Source organism: Scedosporium apiospermum (assembly GCF_000732125.1).
Source record: "Scedosporium apiospermum strain IHEM 14462 chromosome Unknown SEQ_SAPIO_0044, whole genome shotgun sequence".
In the NCBI taxonomy this organism is placed as follows: Eukaryota; Fungi; Ascomycota; class Sordariomycetes; order Microascales; family Microascaceae; genus Scedosporium; species Scedosporium apiospermum.
The window spans coordinates 716,192-734,886 of record NW_015971745.1 but is presented as its reverse complement, the minus strand read 5'-3'; the positions used below and the strand labels follow the sequence as shown (position 1 = coordinate 734,886).

Below are 18,695 nucleotides of genomic sequence, written 5' to 3'. Positions count from 1 at the left end.
TTTTTGGCTATCATGGACCCCCATGGTATGCGTAAATACGCCCAGTGGGGTTTGGGGGGAGGGGATAGCTGCTTGCATCCTGGCCCTGCACAACTGCGCGCCCACATCAAGCGTCGAAAACGGGGGGACGACGGGATATCGCCACGTACTAGGTTGCAAAAAAAAGAGCTTGGGGGGTGTACGGTAGATCATGGATGGTTGGGACGAGAGTAAGAGCCGGAAGTGTGAGAGAGAGAAAGATGCTTGCTCAGCGGGCTGTAGCACCCACACACACACTTGTGACTTGTGGTGAACGTTCCTTCGTCTCGGAAGAGGTGTTACAAAGGGGTCGAGCAAGAACGTCACCGATGGGTTTGTTTGCTCTCTATGAGTCCATACCTCTTGCCATCCTGGTGGCCCCGACACGAGAGCTGTGCCCCCATCTGTTGTTAGGGCCAGTCATCTCTCTCCACTTACACCCACCATCTAGCTTCTCGATGCCCGAGAAGACCACCCCCTCCTAGATGAAGGAGGGAGTAACTGTACCACCAGACTCTTGCGCCCACCATGTGTATACCCTTGCTTATGGCGATACGGGATGTAGCCATACTTTTGTGTTCGGGAAGGCCTCATTCTCTTTGCCCCCGGGGCCATTACCCGAACCCCTTGGCCCCGTCGCCAGGATGGTTCACCTGTAACATAGGACAAGGGCGTCGACGGACAATGGCTATATCAGAGAGCCGTAGAAGAGATCAAATATAAATTTGGCCCATCCTCGCCAGAATCTTTCCCCTTAGACACACACTCGACTCAATCCCAGAAAGGTTGGTAACTGAGCAAAACCAAAGCATACCCGTAACCAAGACTCAAACCTACTCTTATACCTGATATCCACCGTTGACACAGAAAAACCTCCTGCTCACTGAACGTCTTAGCCAGAAAGAAATGGCGGACACTTCTTTCATCCCACCACCCCCTCCTCCTCTCATGTCCCCAACTTGCCCTAGACCTTCCCTAGGTCGACAGTCAAGTTGGCACAGAACCTCCACCATCCAAGGATCTGTACCTCCCCCGCCGCCTCCTCCCCCGCCCACGGAGAGCTGGGCCCCCGATGAGGAGGAATACATCGAGGCGGATGAGCTCCGCGGCAACGAGCCCGAGTTCGTGTTAGACAGGGGTATCCCCTCCAGCTATACTCCTCTTCCGCCGGACATGGTCGATGAATTTCGGAAATTTCGACAATTCCTCGACGCTGGCGGCGTGGAAGGCCTCAAGAACCAGATTGTGGAAGAAGGCAAGCGTTTCTCATTCTCGTCCCTTCCCATCTTCACGTTCTCCTCTCCCACTTCTGGCTTCCAACTAACACGAGTTCGGCAGTCGGAGAACGAGTTAGAAGTGATATAGAGAGGAACTCGTTCTCCTCCCGACCTTCCCCCCCATCCCCGTCGCCTTCCTACTCTACCTCACCAACCACCTACTCCCACTCCTTTTCCTCTTCTCCGAAGCAAAGCCAAATCCCGCGGGAATCATTCTTCCCCAAGGCTCCCAACTTTACGGCAGCTCCGCCGACCGGCCCTACCTTCCCGCAAACACCGCCGGCTTCTCCTCTTCAGAAACCCCAAAGCGACGTCGGCCTGAGCATCGTCGACAAGCGCTGGGGTCAGCTGTTCGATGAGAACGGCAAGGCCACCAGGAGACTTGGTCAGGTTCTGAGAGGAATCGCCAACTATCTTGTAAGTAGTTCGAAAAGTGTTTTCAGCTCGTGACGTCGGCGGATCGTCGCTAAAGAACTAAGGCTAACTTCATATTACAGATCTCGCAGGTAGAGCCTCTCGGCCTCGTCATCCCCCCCAAGAAGTTGTCGGTCTTTTACCGACAGTATGCTGTCGAAAACGAACCGCATTCCTTTGCTGGTTAGTCACATCGATAGAGATACCCCGACAGAGAGAAAATAAACACGCTAACTCTTACTGCCCTCTCTCAAATAGACGTTTTCAAGTGTCGTGAGGATGACGAAAAGGACTGGCTTGATATCGAATACCTCTTCGAGGATCTAGAATGCAACTACCACCTCATCAAACACTCCCCAAAGTCTCCCAACATCGTTCCAGCCCTCACCCCGGACGGCTTCGTCAAGTGGACCATAATGGCCATCTACGCCAACCCAGACGTCGAAGCCAAACGCCTGGACAGGATCATGTCGAAACTGCCCATCGACTCAGACGGGCCCCTCGTGGATGGAAAGCCCGAGAGGCTCCCGAAGCAGCTATCGAGACACCTCCTCCCCAAGAAAGCCGACAAGACTGCGCAGGAGAATTTGGACCTTTCCATCAGGGACGTCTTTTCTCGGCGAAAATCCCGCGATCGAAAGAGGGCTGAAAAGGCACGGAAGAGCTCTCCGGACGGCGGCTTCGGCTCGAGCACATCATCACCATCTAAGAACCGGGACAGGGACACATCCTACAATGACGGCAGCCCTGACTCCAGTTCCAGGAGAAAGGAGGAGAAGAAGGCGCCAGCCAAGTCCGTCAGGTTTACAAACAAGGACCGGGATAATGACGGCACTCAATCTACTCGACCGTCGAAAGAAGGAGCCGGCCGACCCTACAATTTGAGCAACATTACACTGCCCCCAACGGCCCGGGGCCAGGAACGCAGTCCATCAACGAAATCACCCCGGCATGGCTCCACTGACTCTAGTAGTCCTGCCGAGCCATATGCAACGTCGTCGCCTCCCCCGCCTTCGGTATCTCTGCTAGATCTCCACAGCGGACGAGACCGGTCGGAAAAGGACGACAAATACTACAGATATTCGTCCAAGGCCGAAGACGTCACCCCGCGCCGCATGCCGAACGGGAGTGGAGACGACGCTCCCAGGTCCAGGCGAAGGAGGAGCGTTGTGCTCACACAGGACAAGCCGCCCAGTCGACATCACAGCCGGCGAGAGTCGGCTGCAGACTACGCCGGACACCAGTACAAATGAAACGCTCTCACGAGCTTCTGGGCCCCACGACTAGGAACGCTCAAGATGGATCACATCTCGATATGTACGCTTGTGAGAATGAATGCCAAAAGAGTAAAAGCAGGGGAGAAGAACAGTGTGTTACATCTTCCAGGGGGTATTTCCCGTTCGGGCTGGGAAGCATTTTGTCCTTTCCAGAATGTTCATGTTGCTTTCACGGGCCTCGTGACTGTGGTATTACGGATACTTCATGTTGCTGTACGAACTGGAATTCGTCGATTCTCGTTCTCACTTGTTTTGATTACCAGACCAAGGCTTGGGGGAAACAAGATTGTCCACAACATCTTTTCCTGCTGTGTAGCTAGATTAGTTCCAAAATTGCGTTTCAACCATTTCAGGCTCGTGTCTTTTTGCTCTTGTCCCCGTGACCTGCCACATTCACGTGTAGGTGACGTTTTGCAACAGCACCGCCCCGTCTAAACTACGTCTAAACGATACGTCTCTGGTACCTCAACGATGTGTTGGTGCCAGGGAAACGACGGCGTTACGGTGGCTCGTATTCCCGCTGTACCAGGGCGTTCGTCGTATTGAACTTATCAGGAGTTAGAACAATAGAAGAAGCCAATTACTAACGTCTCACAGCTTGGTCTCGCAAATATCACAGATGCTGTCGAATCTAGACTTTCTAGGACTTTTTTTAGGCCAGAGCTAGCCGGGACGGCGCGCCCTGCCAAAAAGCTCTTTACCTCGCACATGACGTAAAATAATGAGGCGGACCAGAACTTAGATGGGGCGGGCTTGAAATTGCTGCTTCTAACCATCTTAAGCTCAGAGTCACCGCATGCCAAATCCGGATAGAGGGACGGGGAGTGGGTGGCGGAGCTGTCTCGCCCTGTCAACTAGTAGGATCGGATGGGAGCTGCCGGTGGCGCCCCGGGGCCCAGGGGAAAGGCACATTCGTGCCTTGGGGCGTTCGAGGTTGATCGTCGGTGCTGATCTCGAATGCTCCCGGGATTCTTGCTAGAACAGATATTCTTTTTTCGAATCAAATGGTTTGCTGAGACGAACCCAAGCTGCTGCAGTGACTGAAGGGTCGAGACAAGGGAGGGGGTATGTTAGCACAACATCGCAAAGACTTCGTATATCGCGCGAACTAAGACTATGAGGCGACCGCTCATGAATACGTCTGAAGCGGGGGAAATAACAACTGATTCTCGTCTCCGAACCCGGGACCCTGGGCTTTCTTTCCACAACACCCAAATCATCGTCATGTCACCTCGGAGGCACCACGGTGTTGCTCTTCAATAAACATCGTCCATTGCCAGAGCTTTCTGTAACCCCCGCAGCCAATGATGTTAGACTCGAGCATCTCCGCTTAGATGCCACCTGGCCTGATTTGACTTCGCCTATCTTCAATTGCTTAGACGTCATATAAGCTTGTGGGTTTGCGGGGTTTTTCATGCCTCGCCCATGGAAGAGAGATGGAGGAGAGGCGGGGTGCATGAAGTTGGGTTTAGCATGGTTTGTGTCGACATCACCCTAAACATTTCGTAGGGTAGGTGAGCTTGATCTGATGGGGGCTCGGAATTAACTTATGGGCTTCTCTCGCTCCGCCGTTTAGCGGGCCTCGCACCCCCTCAGTCCGATCATTGTAATCTGTCCCCTGGGTATATAAAGGCCTCGCGGGTTTTTCTATCCACTTGAGCTGTATGGCAGCCGCGTTGAAGATGTAGGCAGCGGGGCACATGAACCCCGCGTTCGAGCCTGGGCTTCCGCGGCATAGTAAATGAGCCTTCGAATCTGCCACAGAGCCCGTGTATTCAGTGACCTACTCAGCATGAGACTAGTTAGCCGCGTGAAGTATGTGCAGGCCCGGGTGATGGCATCGTAAAACCGACATATCCACCCAAACTTTAAAACGCTTGCATCCAACTACCAGAGTCTTCAAGTCTCTGCACTCGGCGACCGAGACTAGTATGGGCCAGGGAACTATACACGATATTTTGGCGTCAGTTATCTCATCGGTACCCTTACGTATCGGTCCGCAAGGCATACGAGCTAGGAAAGTGGAGGAGGGGGACACTAACCATCATACTTCCATGTGAAATGTGTATCACGATGCTTTTCCACCCCCTTCGACGTCAGGACCCCATGGTACAAAAGGCCCTGTTTCCCGCATATGAGGTCTCTTCGTGGCTTTTCCTTATCTTGAATCCTTCTAAAATTTTCGAAGATTCGAGCGTTTTGGTTTTCCTTAAACTTTCCAACCCCACGCTCGGCTCAATGGTCTGAGTGTCTCTTCCATAACATCATCATCGATCACCACATCTCCCACTTATCGCTGGCCTACTTACCCCATGCCACCCGCTCTCATCCCCAAACATTGAACTCGCGGGATAACTTCAACTCGATACTGTACCTCGCCCCACCGGATCACAATGGCTGGGTCCGACAAATCCACCCCGATATCCCTCGGCGAAGAGAGCCTCGGCCCTGCGATCGAGATGACGGACATAGGACTTAAAGCTACCAAGAAGCTCGCCAACCCTCTCGACGGCCTTTCCTTCGAGGAGTTGTCCATTCGTGCAGAAGAGTACTGCAAATACCATGGTATAACGAAAGAAGAAGATGTCCGCTCTTTCCGCTTGGGAGCCCAGCTCGCCGGTAATCTCGACAGGTGGGATGCTGTAGAAGGTCTCACCGACGAGGAGAGGATTGTTCTTGAGCAGGAGAGAGACCACAAATGGAAGAACCCCAAGATGCTATACTTGGTCGTGGCTAGTAAGTGATGAGCTTGCTCACATTTTTGGGACGCACAAGATCTAACAGCTTTTCCAAAGTCTGCTCTCTTTGCGCCACGGTCCAGGGAATGGGTAAGCCGATCGTAATACAGCCACCCCCGCATCCGTTGTTGTGCAGAAAGCTAACACTTGTCGACCATAACAGACGAAACCGTCGTAAACGGTGCCCAAGCTTTCTATAAGCACCAATTCGGCATCGGCAGCGGTAGTATACGAGACACCTGGTTGCTTGGTCTGGTGAATGGCGCTCCCTACCTTTGCTGTGCCGTATTTGGATGCTGTCAGTATAACCTTCGCGAAGAACTGGGTAGAAAATCGCTAACACTCACCTTTTCAGGGTTGACACACCCGTTGAACGAGCGATTCGGTCGGCGAGGAACTATCTTCTTGTGCGAATTAGGCATGTTATCCCACCTTCGTCATAATATTCGCTTCGAAAGAAAATGTTAACACTCGTCCAGTGTCTATCATTGCCTGTATCTGGCAGGCTCTGACGAACAGCTGGTGGCACCTATTCATTGCTCGATGTCTTCTCGGATTCGGCCTTGGCCCAAAGTCTGCTACAACTCGTACGTTCATATCCCTAGTTAAGCCTCCCAAGCAAGCAATTTAACCGACCACCAATATGCAGCCATGTTCGCCGCTGAGTGTGCTCCTCCAAGACTTCGTGGAGCTCTCGTCATGCAATGGCAAATGTGGACAGCCTTCGGAATCATGGTAAGAACCTCTCACAGATTTGTCAGTGACAGTGTCGTCAGGCCGGTAACGCTAATACTCTGGTTTAACAGCTTGGATATGCTGCGGATCTAGCTCTTTACGAAGTCCCCGACGTCGGTGGTATCGTCGGCCTCAGATGGAGACTTATGCTCGCATCAGCCGCCCTTCCCGCGATGGTATGCGCTGCACTGGTCTGTACCATTCCCGAATCCCCTCGCTGGCACCTGAGCAAGGAGGAACCGGTCCCGGCGTACCAAAGTATGTGCCGCCTTCGGTTCAAGAAGATCCAGGCCGCAAGGGATATCTTCTACGCCGACGCCCTTCTCAACGTGGAGAAGGATGTTGTGCGCAACACCGGTGTCAAGGAGCTGCTGACCGTCCGACGGAATCGTAATGCATTCTTGGCTTCCGAGATTGTCATGTTTATGCAGCAGTTTTGCGGTGAGTAGCCATCTTGTCATCTTGGGAAAGAGTGCTGATGAAAAGGTCTCACTAACGGTTCTCGCGTGGATAGGTATCAATGTTGTCGCGTACTATTCAACCGAGATCTTCCTGGCCGCCCACTTCTCGGAGAAGTCCGCTCTGGTGGCCTCGCTCGGGTTCGGTGTCATCAATTTCCTCTTTGCGTTGCCCGCTTTCTGGACAATTGACACCTTTGGTCGACGTAACCTTCTCTTGGCCACATTCCCCGTAAGTTCCACCACTCCTAACCCACTTCCTAGATGACTCCGAAAGCAGACGACTTACTGACACGCTTGCTTCAATAGTTCATGTCCGCCTTCCTCCTCTGGACGGGCTTCAGCTTCTGGCTCCCCGTGGGCGCCACCCGCATCGCCATGATCATCACAGGCATCTACCTCTTCGGCATGGTCTACTCCCCCGGCGAGGGCCCCGTCCCTTTCACCTACTCTGCCGAAGCCTACCCTCTTTACATCCGCCCCATCGGCATGTCCTTCGCCACGGCGACCACCTGGTTCTTCAACTTTTTACTCGCCGTCACTTGGCCTAGTCTTCAGAGCGCCTTCACGCCTACTGGCGCCTTTGGCTGGTACGCCGGCTGGAACATTGCCGGCTTCGTTCTTGTCCTGCTCTTCCTTCCCGAGACTAAGGGTCACACCCTTGAGGAACTCGATGCTGTCTTCGACGTGCCTCTGTCTAGTCTTGTTAAGTACGGGAAGAGTGAGTTCGTCTGGTTCTTCAAGCGCAAGTTGCTCCGTCAAGAGGCCAAGCGGCCGGCAGTGCCTCATGCCGCCGTGTTGAATTCTGGGAACTTCCAGATGGCTCAAGGGCAGGCGGGCGGGGTATAAGATGACCTTTTCGGGTTCTCATATGGTGTCTTGTCCATGGAACTTAGGAGGTCTCGAGTATATATGCAAGCCACCATGTCATTGATGCCACAAAGATACGTATGCAGCGGATAGGTAGGCTGCAAACGTAACAGAATATGAAATTGGGCAATATCAAGGCCTAGCCTTTGGAACGGAAGGGCAAATAGTGGGGGAAAAAAATTTAGGTTGGGAGGAGGAAAACAGAATGGGAGAGCAAAGGGGCTGCAGAAGCGGCAAAGAGTGCGAGTATACATTTCCTTGGAATCAATTGAAAAGGGCGTTCAGGAATTGAATCATCAAACTTTAAACAGGCTCATCTCATACATGTGTACACTGTGGGGAGTGAACAAGAAGGGTCATAACTCATCCAGTCGTAACGCGTGGGCTAAAATGCGAACACCCCATGTCCTACCACACATATGCAACCAGGAAAACCCTCTAAAACAAAGGGCATGAGGGCATGATCAACGCTATCCAAAGGTATTCAGCGAGGGGTAGCTGGGGCGGATGAGAGGAAGGACGACTCGCGCAGGGAGCGAGAGGCACGCTTCTCCTTAACGCTCTTCCAGTCGGCCTTCCACTTTTGTATGCTTCGCCTAAGGTCCTCATCCATGTTGGAGGGAGGCGGACACTGCACCTCGATAGCTTTGAGGGCAATGCGGAGACTTGCGAGTTCGGTGTCATATTCGTGGAGGTTTGCTTGCCTGTTGGGAGCGAGCTTAGTGGGCCAGCTCGAGAGACTGTTATGAAGCCTGGGGCACTTACAGGTTTTGGACGTGATCTTCGAGAACGATAATGCGCTGCGCCGCTCGCTCGGCTCTATCGATGAGAAGTGCATGGATATGCTAGATGGGTGTTAGCCGCTCGGTCCCTATCCTAGTAAATACATAAACGGCCCGCGTACCTCTGATTCCTCCTGGCGAGACTGGAGCCGGGAGATGATGGAGGTCAGATGCTCACTTAGCTCCTCAGCCTCCTGGGCAATTCGACTGGCATCCTCGGCGGAGATTGCGGGCTTCGGCCTCCGAATTTGAACCGGTTTCCGTTCGGCTGGAGGTTTCAAAAGCGGTGCCTCCGCAATGGCGTTCGTGAGGTCGGAGACTTGAGATCTTAAGAGGGCTGACAGACTCGTAGCTGGTCCCCATAATATCTGAGTATCCCGGCCCGACAGGAAATCAAGGTCAAGGCTCACCGGCCGTGAACTATTTGGGGAATGATTTCCCCGTCGAAGGTGCGTACGATGCGGACTCCCCTCGAGGACATCTTCCATCTCGTCCACCTTAGAGTGGAGCGCGGAAAGGTTCTCATCCTTGAAGCTGGTGTCGTCACTATTCAGGCGCTGCATGAGGTCGCCGAGCCGTTGAAGGAGGACATCTTTGCTATCTAGTGCGATGGGGTCTTCTGATGATGGGCTATCACCAGAGTGCTCCGCCGCGTTGCTTTCCACGTCTCCATCGTTAGCGTGTTCGTGCGTTTGTTCGTGCGTTTGTTCGTGCTCGTAGTCTTGGCTATCGTCAGCCTGGTCGTGGTCGTCAGCCTGGTCATCATAACTCGTGTCGTGTCCTATCTCGACTGAGGGCGACTTGAGCCAGGGTGGGCCTGGGGCGCGTGGGGATGAGAACTGCTTGGAATATGGCGAGATGCCGAGGCGATAGAGCGAGACAGGAGACGAAAGTGTCGGCGAAGGGAGAGGAGGTGGTGTGACGACAGCGGCTGCCCGTTCAATGGGTTCGATCTCGTCCTGGCTAAGATTCGGCGGAGGATCATCTGTACCGTTCATTTGGCGATCCGAGAACCGGCGCGTTTCATGCGGAGACTTGGATGGGGTTACGGTAAGTTGGGTGTGTGGGGAGGGGGGTGTGTGAGAAAGACAACTATGTCCTATGGGGGGGGAAGGATAGCGCCCACCGGCGTCGGACGATGGGACTGTGGAATCTTCAAAAGTTGTGTGATAATTCTTTTGATAAACGAGGCTATTTTTTGCTTCTCCCTTTTCTTCTGGCCGCCTGACTTGGCCGAGCTCTCTCTCGTCGTAATCGTTGGCGCTAATTGAATTGAACAATGCTCTTTTCCTGATAAGTCAACGTGCTCCGAAAGATAATGCACTAAGGGTATTGTTTCGTAAGGCGGATTATTATTTTCACTCACCCCACGAATGATGATTGGGAGAACGTCATTCCTGGGCAACGTCGGAGCTTTCGGAGTTTGGCGTTTTCATTCAGCTCATGATGGTGGCTGGAAGGAAGGAAGGGAGGTCTCACTCCGGGAGAGGGTAAGGCAACGCGCTTGCATGTGACATGTGACTAGGGGAGGCGAGACAGAGGCTGGAAGGGTCTTTGCTTTGACTCTACGAAGTACTTCGTACCTAGCCAGCTGGCGTCCCGCTGGCGATTTTGAGCAGCCTGCAGAATGCGAGGGCGGATCTTGGAAGGCGCAACGGGAAACGGGCCCCACACTGGCTGGGAGCTGTGACCATTCGAAGCTCCAAGAGCGATGCACGGTTGCTGCATTGGGGTGGGGTGATGCGGGGCGAATGGAGAATGGAAGCCGCAGTTGGCAGTTGGCAACAGCAGGAGGATCACAATTACTTGTCCACTTGTCCACTTGTTCGATCCGTTTTGGTACCACATCGATGAACAAAATGCACAAAAGAAAAAAACATGTGGAAGAGACAGGGGTACCAAGGCAGGGACCACGGAGAAAGACGGGCGGAGTACGACGGAGTACGAGTACCGAGTGCCGAGAGCTGTGAGCTTGGTCCAATAAGCCTGCGGCTATTACAGTTTGAGAACCAGGGAGCTTCCCCGGTGCAGCCCGTGAGGCTCGCCAGAATGGCCCGAAAGTGGTCTCAATTTTGAAGAAACTGGTGTGTTTTGTCGTCTCCTGGAGCGGCACAAGTGGATCAACAGAGCCCGGTATTGCATATACATTATCGTATTGGGTAGTATTTAGATATTAGACTGGCACCCAACCCCACAGCTGCCATGTTGGAGACTTGGAGTCGAGGTCAGCGCTGAATGCCGTCGCGGCAGGATCCACGATCAAGCACGAAGTACGGAATAGGGTAGTTTAGATCGGGAGCACGAGACGATTCTCCTAGTCGAAACATTAACTTCTTGGCCACCGCCCACGTCCGGAGTCAGAGGTCTGGAACAGCGAAATCGACTCCATCTCCACATGTATTAAATATGTATTGGCCCACGTCCCCCCCTCGATATTCCTACGAGTTATGTACATTTGTATGGATCGGGATATGGGGCACATGAGAAAAAGTGAAGCATCAAAGTCGACTCAAGCTCTTAATAATAAGAGTTGCTCGGCTCCCCGGCTTTTGACCAAGCCCAAACGAGCCAAGCACTGGCCACTATTCGAGCAGTGACGGACACATGCCAACAAGCGCACATGTCTACGCAGTATTACGGACGGCTTCGTGTTCCACTGATCCGATCCCCGATCCCCGTTGCGGTTGCGGTTCCAGTCCCCCAGTCTCTGTCGCCTACCAGTCGCCCCCTTCCCCAAAACCCGTGTCCAGGCCAAATGGAAGGAACCTCAAAGGGAGACTTATCCCCCACGAATGTTCCCCCCCTCGCTCGTTCTCACCTCCAATTGACAAGATCGGATTGTCTTTGGATGGCCAACCCTGGCTACTGAGTTAAGCCTCACGAAACTGACCTTTTTCTCTCGCCTTGATTATAATCAAAGGTGACAAAAAAAAATATAAGGAGATAGTCGCCCTCGTGGCTTAATCCCACGCCCCATCCCCATATGTCTTACTGCCTCGGCAATAAACACACGCTCGACCGACAAAGACCGCGGGGTTGACTCACGCCTATGACCCGAGGGCATCCACTTCCACGCCACTACCAGACGAATTGATTTCATCATACCCTCTACGCCGCGTTTTTCGATATTCTCGACGTCTGCCACCCACAATTGAACGGAAACCTTAGCCAAGACGGTGAAACTACAATTGAACTCGACACGCAGGCGGGACCATTTTCACCAGCGCGCACAGAGCAAGGGCGAAAAACATCAAATCCTAGCTTCAGGAGCAACTTTCACTTTTTCTTCCTTGCGTCGCCTCCAATTGCCAATCGTTCCACCGCCTTTCGCGAACACACATGCACCAACCGATCACCACTTTCGCGTAACCTCTCGATAGGAGGAGTCTCCAAGTCGGAACAGCAAGCTATTCGTGTGTTTGGTGGGGTTTAGCAAGCCCCCCTCACATCACCGTCACCATGTCGTGGAGGAAGACAGAACGTTTGATGGAAACCATCAAGCACTATGCAAGCTTCCCCGCTACCGGCGTGAGCTTGCGCCAGATGGTCCAGTTCGGCAAAGATCCATCTGTTGGTGCGTATCCCCTATTCTAACCCCAGTTTGCCTCTCAATCGAGCTTTTTTTGGATATTGCACCCAAATCATGGTCAAATCCAAAATACTCTGCTCAAATGATCGAACACGAGTACTCACGCCACCTCGCCTTTTTGTCTAGGTACCCTCTTTCGAGCCTCCCAGTTCCTCTCTGAGGAGCTTCCTATCCGCCTTGCCCACAGAGTCCAGGAGCTGGACAACTTACCAGACGGCCTCGGCGAAATGCCCTCCATAAGACGTGTCCAAGATTGGTACGCCCAATCCTTCGAGGTACGAAAAAACTATGACCCGAACCGGGGAGCCATCAACTCCTCCTAAGAGGGTGCTTAAGCTTTCTTGATGGACTGGGGATTCCCGCCACCCCCCAATTCCCTTCCTCTCCCAGTATACTGACACAGTCATTTCAAGGAAATCACCGAATTGCCACGGCCACGGCTCGACAGTGAGACTAGAGAGCGACTGATGAAGCCTGCCAAGCACGCAAAGAACAAATGGCTCCCTGAAAACACGCCGAACCCCAGCTTAACCGAAGGCGAGTACTCTGGCGGCTGGTCGAACCAACGGCAGAACGGCAACAACAACGGCAATGGAAATGGAAACGGAAACGGAAACGGAAACGGCAATGGGTGGTCAAGGAAGTATCACTCCGCAAGGAGATATTTTGCTGCGGTCGACGACGCTGGTGGTAGCTGGCCGCCGGAGCTGCATATGTACAATCTCAAGTTCGGAGAGTGCCTCAATAAAATCAAGAGGCGGCACGACGGTGTCGTGACCACCATGGCGCAGGGTATTGTCGAGTACAAGCGAAAGAGGCAACGCCTGCAGATCGACAACAACATCCAAGCCTTCCTAGATCGCTTCTACATGTCTCGTATAGGCATACGTATGCTAATCGGTCAACACATCGCCCTCACATCACAAAGCCACTATCGAGATCCCACATATGTCGGCATCATATGCACGAAAACGAACGTCCACGAACTCGCCCAGGAAGCCATAGAGAACGCCCGGTTCGTCTGCGAAGATCACTACGGACTCTTCGAAGCCCCCCGCGTCCAGCTTGTCTGCAACCCCCACCTGAATTTCATGTACGTGCCAGGCCACCTGTCGCACATGCTCTTCGAGACCCTCAAGAACTCTCTGCGAGCCGTCGTCGAGACACACGGCCAGGACAAGCAGGAGTTCCCTGTGACCAAGGTCATAGTCGCCGAAGGCAAGGAGGACATCACCATCAAGATCTCTGACGAGGGTGGTGGCATTCCTCGTAGCGCCATCCCGCTTGTGTGGACCTACTCGTACACGACGGTTAATCAGACGCCGAACCTCGATCCGGACTTTGATAAGAGCGATTTCAAGGCGCCTATGGCTGGATTCGGATATGGATTGCCAATCTCGCGGTTGTATGCCAGGTACTTTGGCGGCGACTTGAAGCTTATTAGCATGGAGGGGTAAGTTTTGGCTTCTTTTCTTACGGATATGAGCGAGCAGCCCTCTTCTAACACATCTGCAAAAACAGATACGGAACCGATGTCTACCTACATCTCAACAGACTGTCGAGCTCTTCGGAACCCCTACCTTAAGACACCCAATCTTGCATATTCTACATACCCATAGATTACGGATTGACGACGAAACCACTCTCTCCGGGCCACGACTTTAATTCACGGACGCCGAGGCATTTATTGTAATATAATGCATATGTGCCCATCGCTTTTCGTCCGCATCGGTTCTCGCACACGACACACCTCTGGATATATATTCCTCCATCAACCCCGGCTCGCTCTCACTCGAAAGAAACTCTACTCACATCCAGCTCGTTAATGTCTTGTTCTTCTTCTTTTCGCCAACCAACTCAACTCTAAGCCAACTACGACAACCCCCCAATATAAGAGACTGAGCCTCCAGAGAGTCGAGAAACCAGAAGCAATGTCCGAAGAAGAGTGGAGGCCAATCCTTGGCCAAAAAAAAAAGGAGAAAAAACTTGAAGTGTATGAATGTTTGAGATTTTTGAAAGCATTAAGGGGGGTTTGTGGTACCTTTTTGGACCTTTTTTTTTAATCACAAAAAGGAGAGAAAAAAAGAAGCAAAAAAACTACATTGGGCAAAATTGGGCGGATGGGTTTGTTTTTGGGGGTGCGGGAACGGGGGAAATAGGCGGGCACATAACTCATCATACCTTTTTCATGGTCATATTAAATGTAGTTGGAATACCTATCCTCTTCTTATCTACTTACCTTGTACAAGATCCAAGAAAAAAATGAGTAAAAAGAAATTGAAATTGAAGAATCACCAGCTCTGTTGTGTTGAATGCGCTCGAGGGTCTTTTACGATGGGAAGCAAGAAGAAGCAGAAGAACTTTATGTGTTTCTGGATTCCTAGGTGGATGATGCCAAATGAACTAGACGACTCCTCTATCGGCTCGAAACTAGATGGCACCTCGCTAGCAGAAATTCTTTCATGAGACATGGTCTTGCTGGAGTCGTCGCCCTAAATTCCTCTCGACCTGGCCATGATCCCCCATAGCCCTATGAACCGGGAAGGGGAAAAAAAAAACGAACGAGAAAACCAGGACAGCTCGGCTACTATGCTTCCCCTTCAATCAACCATCCTTGAGGCCATAATGAGAACTGCCGTTCAAGGGAGCTCGGTCTCAGAGTCGTCGTCATCGTACTGGGGAGGTCGCTCAAAGTCTTCAAGGGTGGGAAGAGGAGCGGGCTCGACCTTACGACGCTAAATCGAAGAGAATCCAGGACGTTAGCTTATTCACTCTAACACTAGAATTACACAACGCCAGCATGACGGAGCGAGGTCTAAAACTTACAGGCTTGGCCCACTTCGAACTGGTGGTCCTGGGAGCCGCGGTCTCCTTCCTAGAAACGCGAGGAGCGGGGGCGTCAACAAGGAACTCGTTGACGTTGACATCGGAAGCATTGGACGCCCGGCTACTGAGAAGCATAGTGCTCCTGCTCGCGATGCTCTCCTGGTCGTCGTCGTCCTCCTCGAAGGGGTCTTCCTCGATAGCCTGGGGCTGTCGGGCCTGTCGACCGGAAAAATCCCAATCATCGACACGGCGGGACGAACCGCTCACGATGCTCGACTGGCGACCCCCCGCCCGAGCAATGTGGGGAGGCATGAAGCCTCGACCAATCTGGGAGGAAGAGTCGCCGGGAGCGATGGAGCCGTTATCCGTCTCGGATGGGGCGTAGGAAGAGGTCACGACGCTTCCCTCCTTGGAGCTCAAGATGAGGTGGGGAGGCAGACCCAGGCTAACCTGGCTCCTTTGGTCGAGATGAACACCGCCGATAGACGACTCGGCGTCGGTGTCGATCGAACCAAGAACGGAAGCGGCGTGAGACTTGCGAAACAGTGAGCTTATTTAGCTTCCCTGGCTGGAGTCTTCGAATGTGTCTTACCTGCGTACGGCTGAAGGCTACGGATTGGTTACTTCCGTGCGTGTCGGGGGCGGCTGCATCTTCCTTGGCAACCTCGACGTTCGCCTCGTTCTCCTGGGAAAGCTGGAATGCCACGCAAGACTGGCACCACTGATATTCCGTTACTGTGAGAAATCGATCTAGCCTTGCCTGGTAAGACATGGGGTCCGGCCTCAACTTACGTAGACACCATTGGTGCGGCCGTTCTTGCTAAACTCGGAGATGGGCTTCACCTTGTCGCAAGGACCCTGGCAACGATACTCCAGGGAGGGCTCACCCTTGTGCTCTCGGCAGGTCATGCCAGTGTTGTGGATGGATACCTTCATGCCTCGTTTGACCTTGTGCTCAAAGACGTTCCACTCCCGCTTGGAGAAACTGCTGGCAGGCTTGTATTCCTTGCCGACGGAGCACTTGAACCTGTGGAGATTGTGAGCAGAGTAAAACTCGGGGACTGAACCGGGACTACACGCACTGCGCGGAGCTCAGGATGTCGTTTCTGGATAGAGCTTCAGGTTAGATGGTCCCCGGAAGTACAGCTTCCGCTCTAATGGTTTTTCGGTACTCACGGGTTTCGAGCCGGGGCTTTGCCCTTGTCAGGCTTGCCAGACGAGTTGGAAAACTTGGGAGGCATCGCGGTAGTGCTATGGCAGTATTCTTCCTCTGTGATAGAGAGAAAGTGTGTTAGGCCTTGGGACTATTCAAAAAAGAAGTCGGGAGTAGCTGGTTTCCTCGACCAGATATCAAGAAAAGGATGCTTTGAAGAATAAACAGAAAATGAGCCTAACCCAGAGCAGTATTTTCTTCTTAAAGATCTTGACTCTTGCGTCAAAGTGAGGGCAGGCAGGTTCTGTTCCAAGTGATGAGATCACCACCTACGACCTGTTTGCTCCTGTTAGCTTTGTATAAGATCATGGCTATGCCTGTGATTGTGCCTGGGGTGAAAGAAAGCCTAAAGATGAAACAGATTTGATGCTTTTCAAGAGGGAGTGAAAGCTGTAGATCTGAGACATGGCAAAGTGAGTGCTGAGGATAATCACATCCCAAGCCTCTGATCCATATTTTGAGAGAAACATTGTGGTTTAAAATAGGAAGAGCTAGGAGCTCACATCCAAGGAGCTATACTTACTGTGGAGTGGGAAGCGTAGAGCGGAGTGAAAAGTTGGTCTTCCGTAGCAGCAGAAGTCAGTTCCCCAGGTCCTTTGAGGGAGGAGGTGGGAAGATTCGGAATTCGATATACTGTTGATAATGTTAGCAGACTTATGAGCAGTGACTGGGCTCTGAAATAGTGTCTGTGGAGAGACCACCTACGAGGCTTCTGCTGTCTTCTTCAAATAGTAAGATGGAGTGGTATGGAAGAAGACAAGAGATGTGGATGAGCTCAGTCGAGGAGGGAAAATAGAAGAGGTTCCAGTCACATGTAGAGGCAATAAAGACTCTATTGAAGACTTTTCTGAAGTCCTGGCTAAGGTTGTACTTTCTTTTCCATTTGAGAAAGTACAGGGGCGCTCACTATTAGCTTAGATGGAAGCTGCGAGCGAGAGAGGTGGTGATCTCAAAGGGCTCTCAATATCAAAATGGATCCCACATCAGATTCGAGTGGTGCCTTCCATGGCCGAGGACTTGAGCCCCAATATGAACCGCTCTACGAAGTACAGAGAGGCAATAAAGGAAATGCGACTTTCCTCGCTTCTTTGGTTTGACGATATGGCGGTGGAAGAACCCGCAGCTCCCCGAGAATGGGATGGAACTCATGCCAGACCCTCTAAGCTTGAGGCTTGCCTTACGTCCCGCTTAATATGTAGTTACTTAACACTGCGAGGCACCGAAAGGAAGGGCAAAGATTGAAGCAATGGCTGCAGCCACCCGTCGATTATACGCCATGATGGTGAGGTGGCTGGTCTGTTCCAAGGGTTCACTGGTTACACATGTGGTAGTGAGGTTTCGCAAACGGTTTTGTTTTGTCCGACAAGGCCAATTCAAACACAGGATTTGCTCGTCGATATGGCTGCTATCATGAAGTCTGATGTAGGGGGGAAGTTGGTTACTTTAGCATCTATTTGTCTATCTAGGAAAAGCGCCTCAGAACCATAAGAGCGGAGGATCAGTCGCGGCTCCTGGCCTCCGAGAGGCCTTGCTCCGCCTGCCTAGAACGGCACTAGAAAGACAGAAACTGAGGAGCTAAGCGAGGGCAAACAGCAAGCCAAATGCCGACCAAGCTTCAGTCAGGTTGGAACCGGCAGCAGTTGGCCGGAGCATCTCCACCTGTGAGTTGCTCAGCGCCCCTTTCTAAAGAAGATCTCGCCCCCCCGTAGGCAATACGGCTGACTACGAATGCGACTGGTCGTGCTATTCTGATATCCCAAAGGCACAATTGTGTTCCCTTCCCGAAGTCTTCACTGTGCAAGGAGTGGGGCCTCGCTATGCCTCCCAAGCTGAAAGAGAGAGGGAAAAGGTATGGCGTCAATGTCTGTCGACACCCGCATGGACTAAGAGCAGGTGCTTCACAGGGGCTGCGCGTCGGTGGCTCTCCAGGGCCCCAGTGCATACTAAGTGCATACTTCGTACGTATGCAGCAGTATTAATATTTGTCTGTTCGAAACCGAGCGTCAAAAAGTGCACTGCTGCTTCTTGTCACAGAGTCCGGGAATCACCTGCAAAATTGACCGCAAATCGACCGAGCACCGGGCCCTCTTCCGGTTCCCCGCGTGGAGACTGGGCGTGGATCTGCTTAGCATCTACGAAAAGTGAAGAGTGAGAAGAGATCGAATTCAGCTTCCATTCTGTCACTTTCCTATTGTGGCTCTCTGGATTGTCCAGGATGAGGGGTTAGCTTTCCCTCATAGTAGCAGAGACTGGTGGGCGGCGTACCTCTCGATTTGGATTCTTGAGTGGGCGAGCGAGGTTCTGGACCGACTCTCGCCGCTAGTGCCGCCACACTCTGGAGCCGTCGATGTCGGTTGACCGGTAAGAAAACATGCCATGTCTCTCTTCAGGCGTTCTTTACTTCATAGTGTAGTTTCCTTCTTAGTGCTCAAGGACTGGCGGGGAACAGATGGGAGCTATGTTCTGCGTCTTTCCTTTTCAAGACTTAGGACGCTGGC

At 52.4% G+C, this 18,695-nt stretch overlaps 5 protein-coding genes across 5 annotated transcripts; 3 read left to right on the top strand and 2 right to left on the bottom strand.

Annotated features, from left to right (window-relative positions):
- Positions 1-924: 924 nt before the first annotated feature.
- Positions 925-2,962, top strand: SAPIO_CDS1050 (uncharacterized protein; the record flags this gene model as incomplete). The annotated part of the gene is made up of 4 exons (XM_016784082.1): positions 925-1,347; positions 1,485-1,712; positions 1,793-1,892; positions 1,968-2,962. 4 exons carry the CDS (start codon positions 925-927, stop codon positions 2,960-2,962), a joined length of 1,746 nt encoding a protein of 581 aa, XP_016645974.1.
- Positions 2,963-5,379: 2,417 nt separating this feature from the next.
- SAPIO_CDS1049 (uncharacterized protein) lies at positions 5,380-7,766 on the top strand (the record flags this gene model as incomplete). Its single annotated transcript, XM_016784073.1, has 8 exons — positions 5,380-5,722; positions 5,782-5,814; positions 5,888-5,974; positions 6,204-6,311; positions 6,374-6,459; positions 6,531-6,900; positions 6,974-7,149; positions 7,227-7,766. The coding sequence occupies 8 exons, from the start codon at positions 5,380-5,382 to the stop codon at positions 7,764-7,766; spliced, it is 1,743 nt and encodes a 580-aa protein (XP_016645973.1).
- A 505-nt stretch (positions 7,767-8,271) lies between these two features.
- SAPIO_CDS1048 (uncharacterized protein) lies at positions 8,272-10,297 on the bottom strand (the record flags this gene model as incomplete). The annotated part of the gene is made up of 6 exons (XM_016784063.1): positions 8,272-8,491; positions 8,553-8,632; positions 8,692-8,906; positions 9,027-9,603; positions 9,936-9,982; positions 10,153-10,297. 6 exons carry the CDS (start codon positions 10,295-10,297, stop codon positions 8,272-8,274), a joined length of 1,284 nt encoding a protein of 427 aa, XP_016645972.1.
- A 1,731-nt stretch (positions 10,298-12,028) lies between these two features.
- Positions 12,029-13,743, top strand: SAPIO_CDS1047 ([Pyruvate dehydrogenase (acetyl-transferring)] kinase; the record flags this gene model as incomplete). The annotated part of the gene is made up of 4 exons (XM_016784052.1): positions 12,029-12,143; positions 12,285-12,433; positions 12,572-13,611; positions 13,680-13,743. The coding sequence occupies 4 exons, from the start codon at positions 12,029-12,031 to the stop codon at positions 13,741-13,743; spliced, it is 1,368 nt and encodes a 455-aa protein (XP_016645971.1).
- Positions 13,744-14,797: 1,054 nt separating this feature from the next.
- SAPIO_CDS1046 (uncharacterized protein) lies at positions 14,798-16,225 on the bottom strand (the record flags this gene model as incomplete). Its single annotated transcript, XM_016784042.1, has 6 exons — positions 14,798-14,893; positions 14,985-15,518; positions 15,577-15,678; positions 15,777-16,011; positions 16,067-16,090; positions 16,161-16,225. The coding sequence occupies 6 exons, from the start codon at positions 16,223-16,225 to the stop codon at positions 14,798-14,800; spliced, it is 1,056 nt and encodes a 351-aa protein (XP_016645970.1).
- Between the last annotated feature and the right edge of the window lie 2,470 nt (positions 16,226-18,695).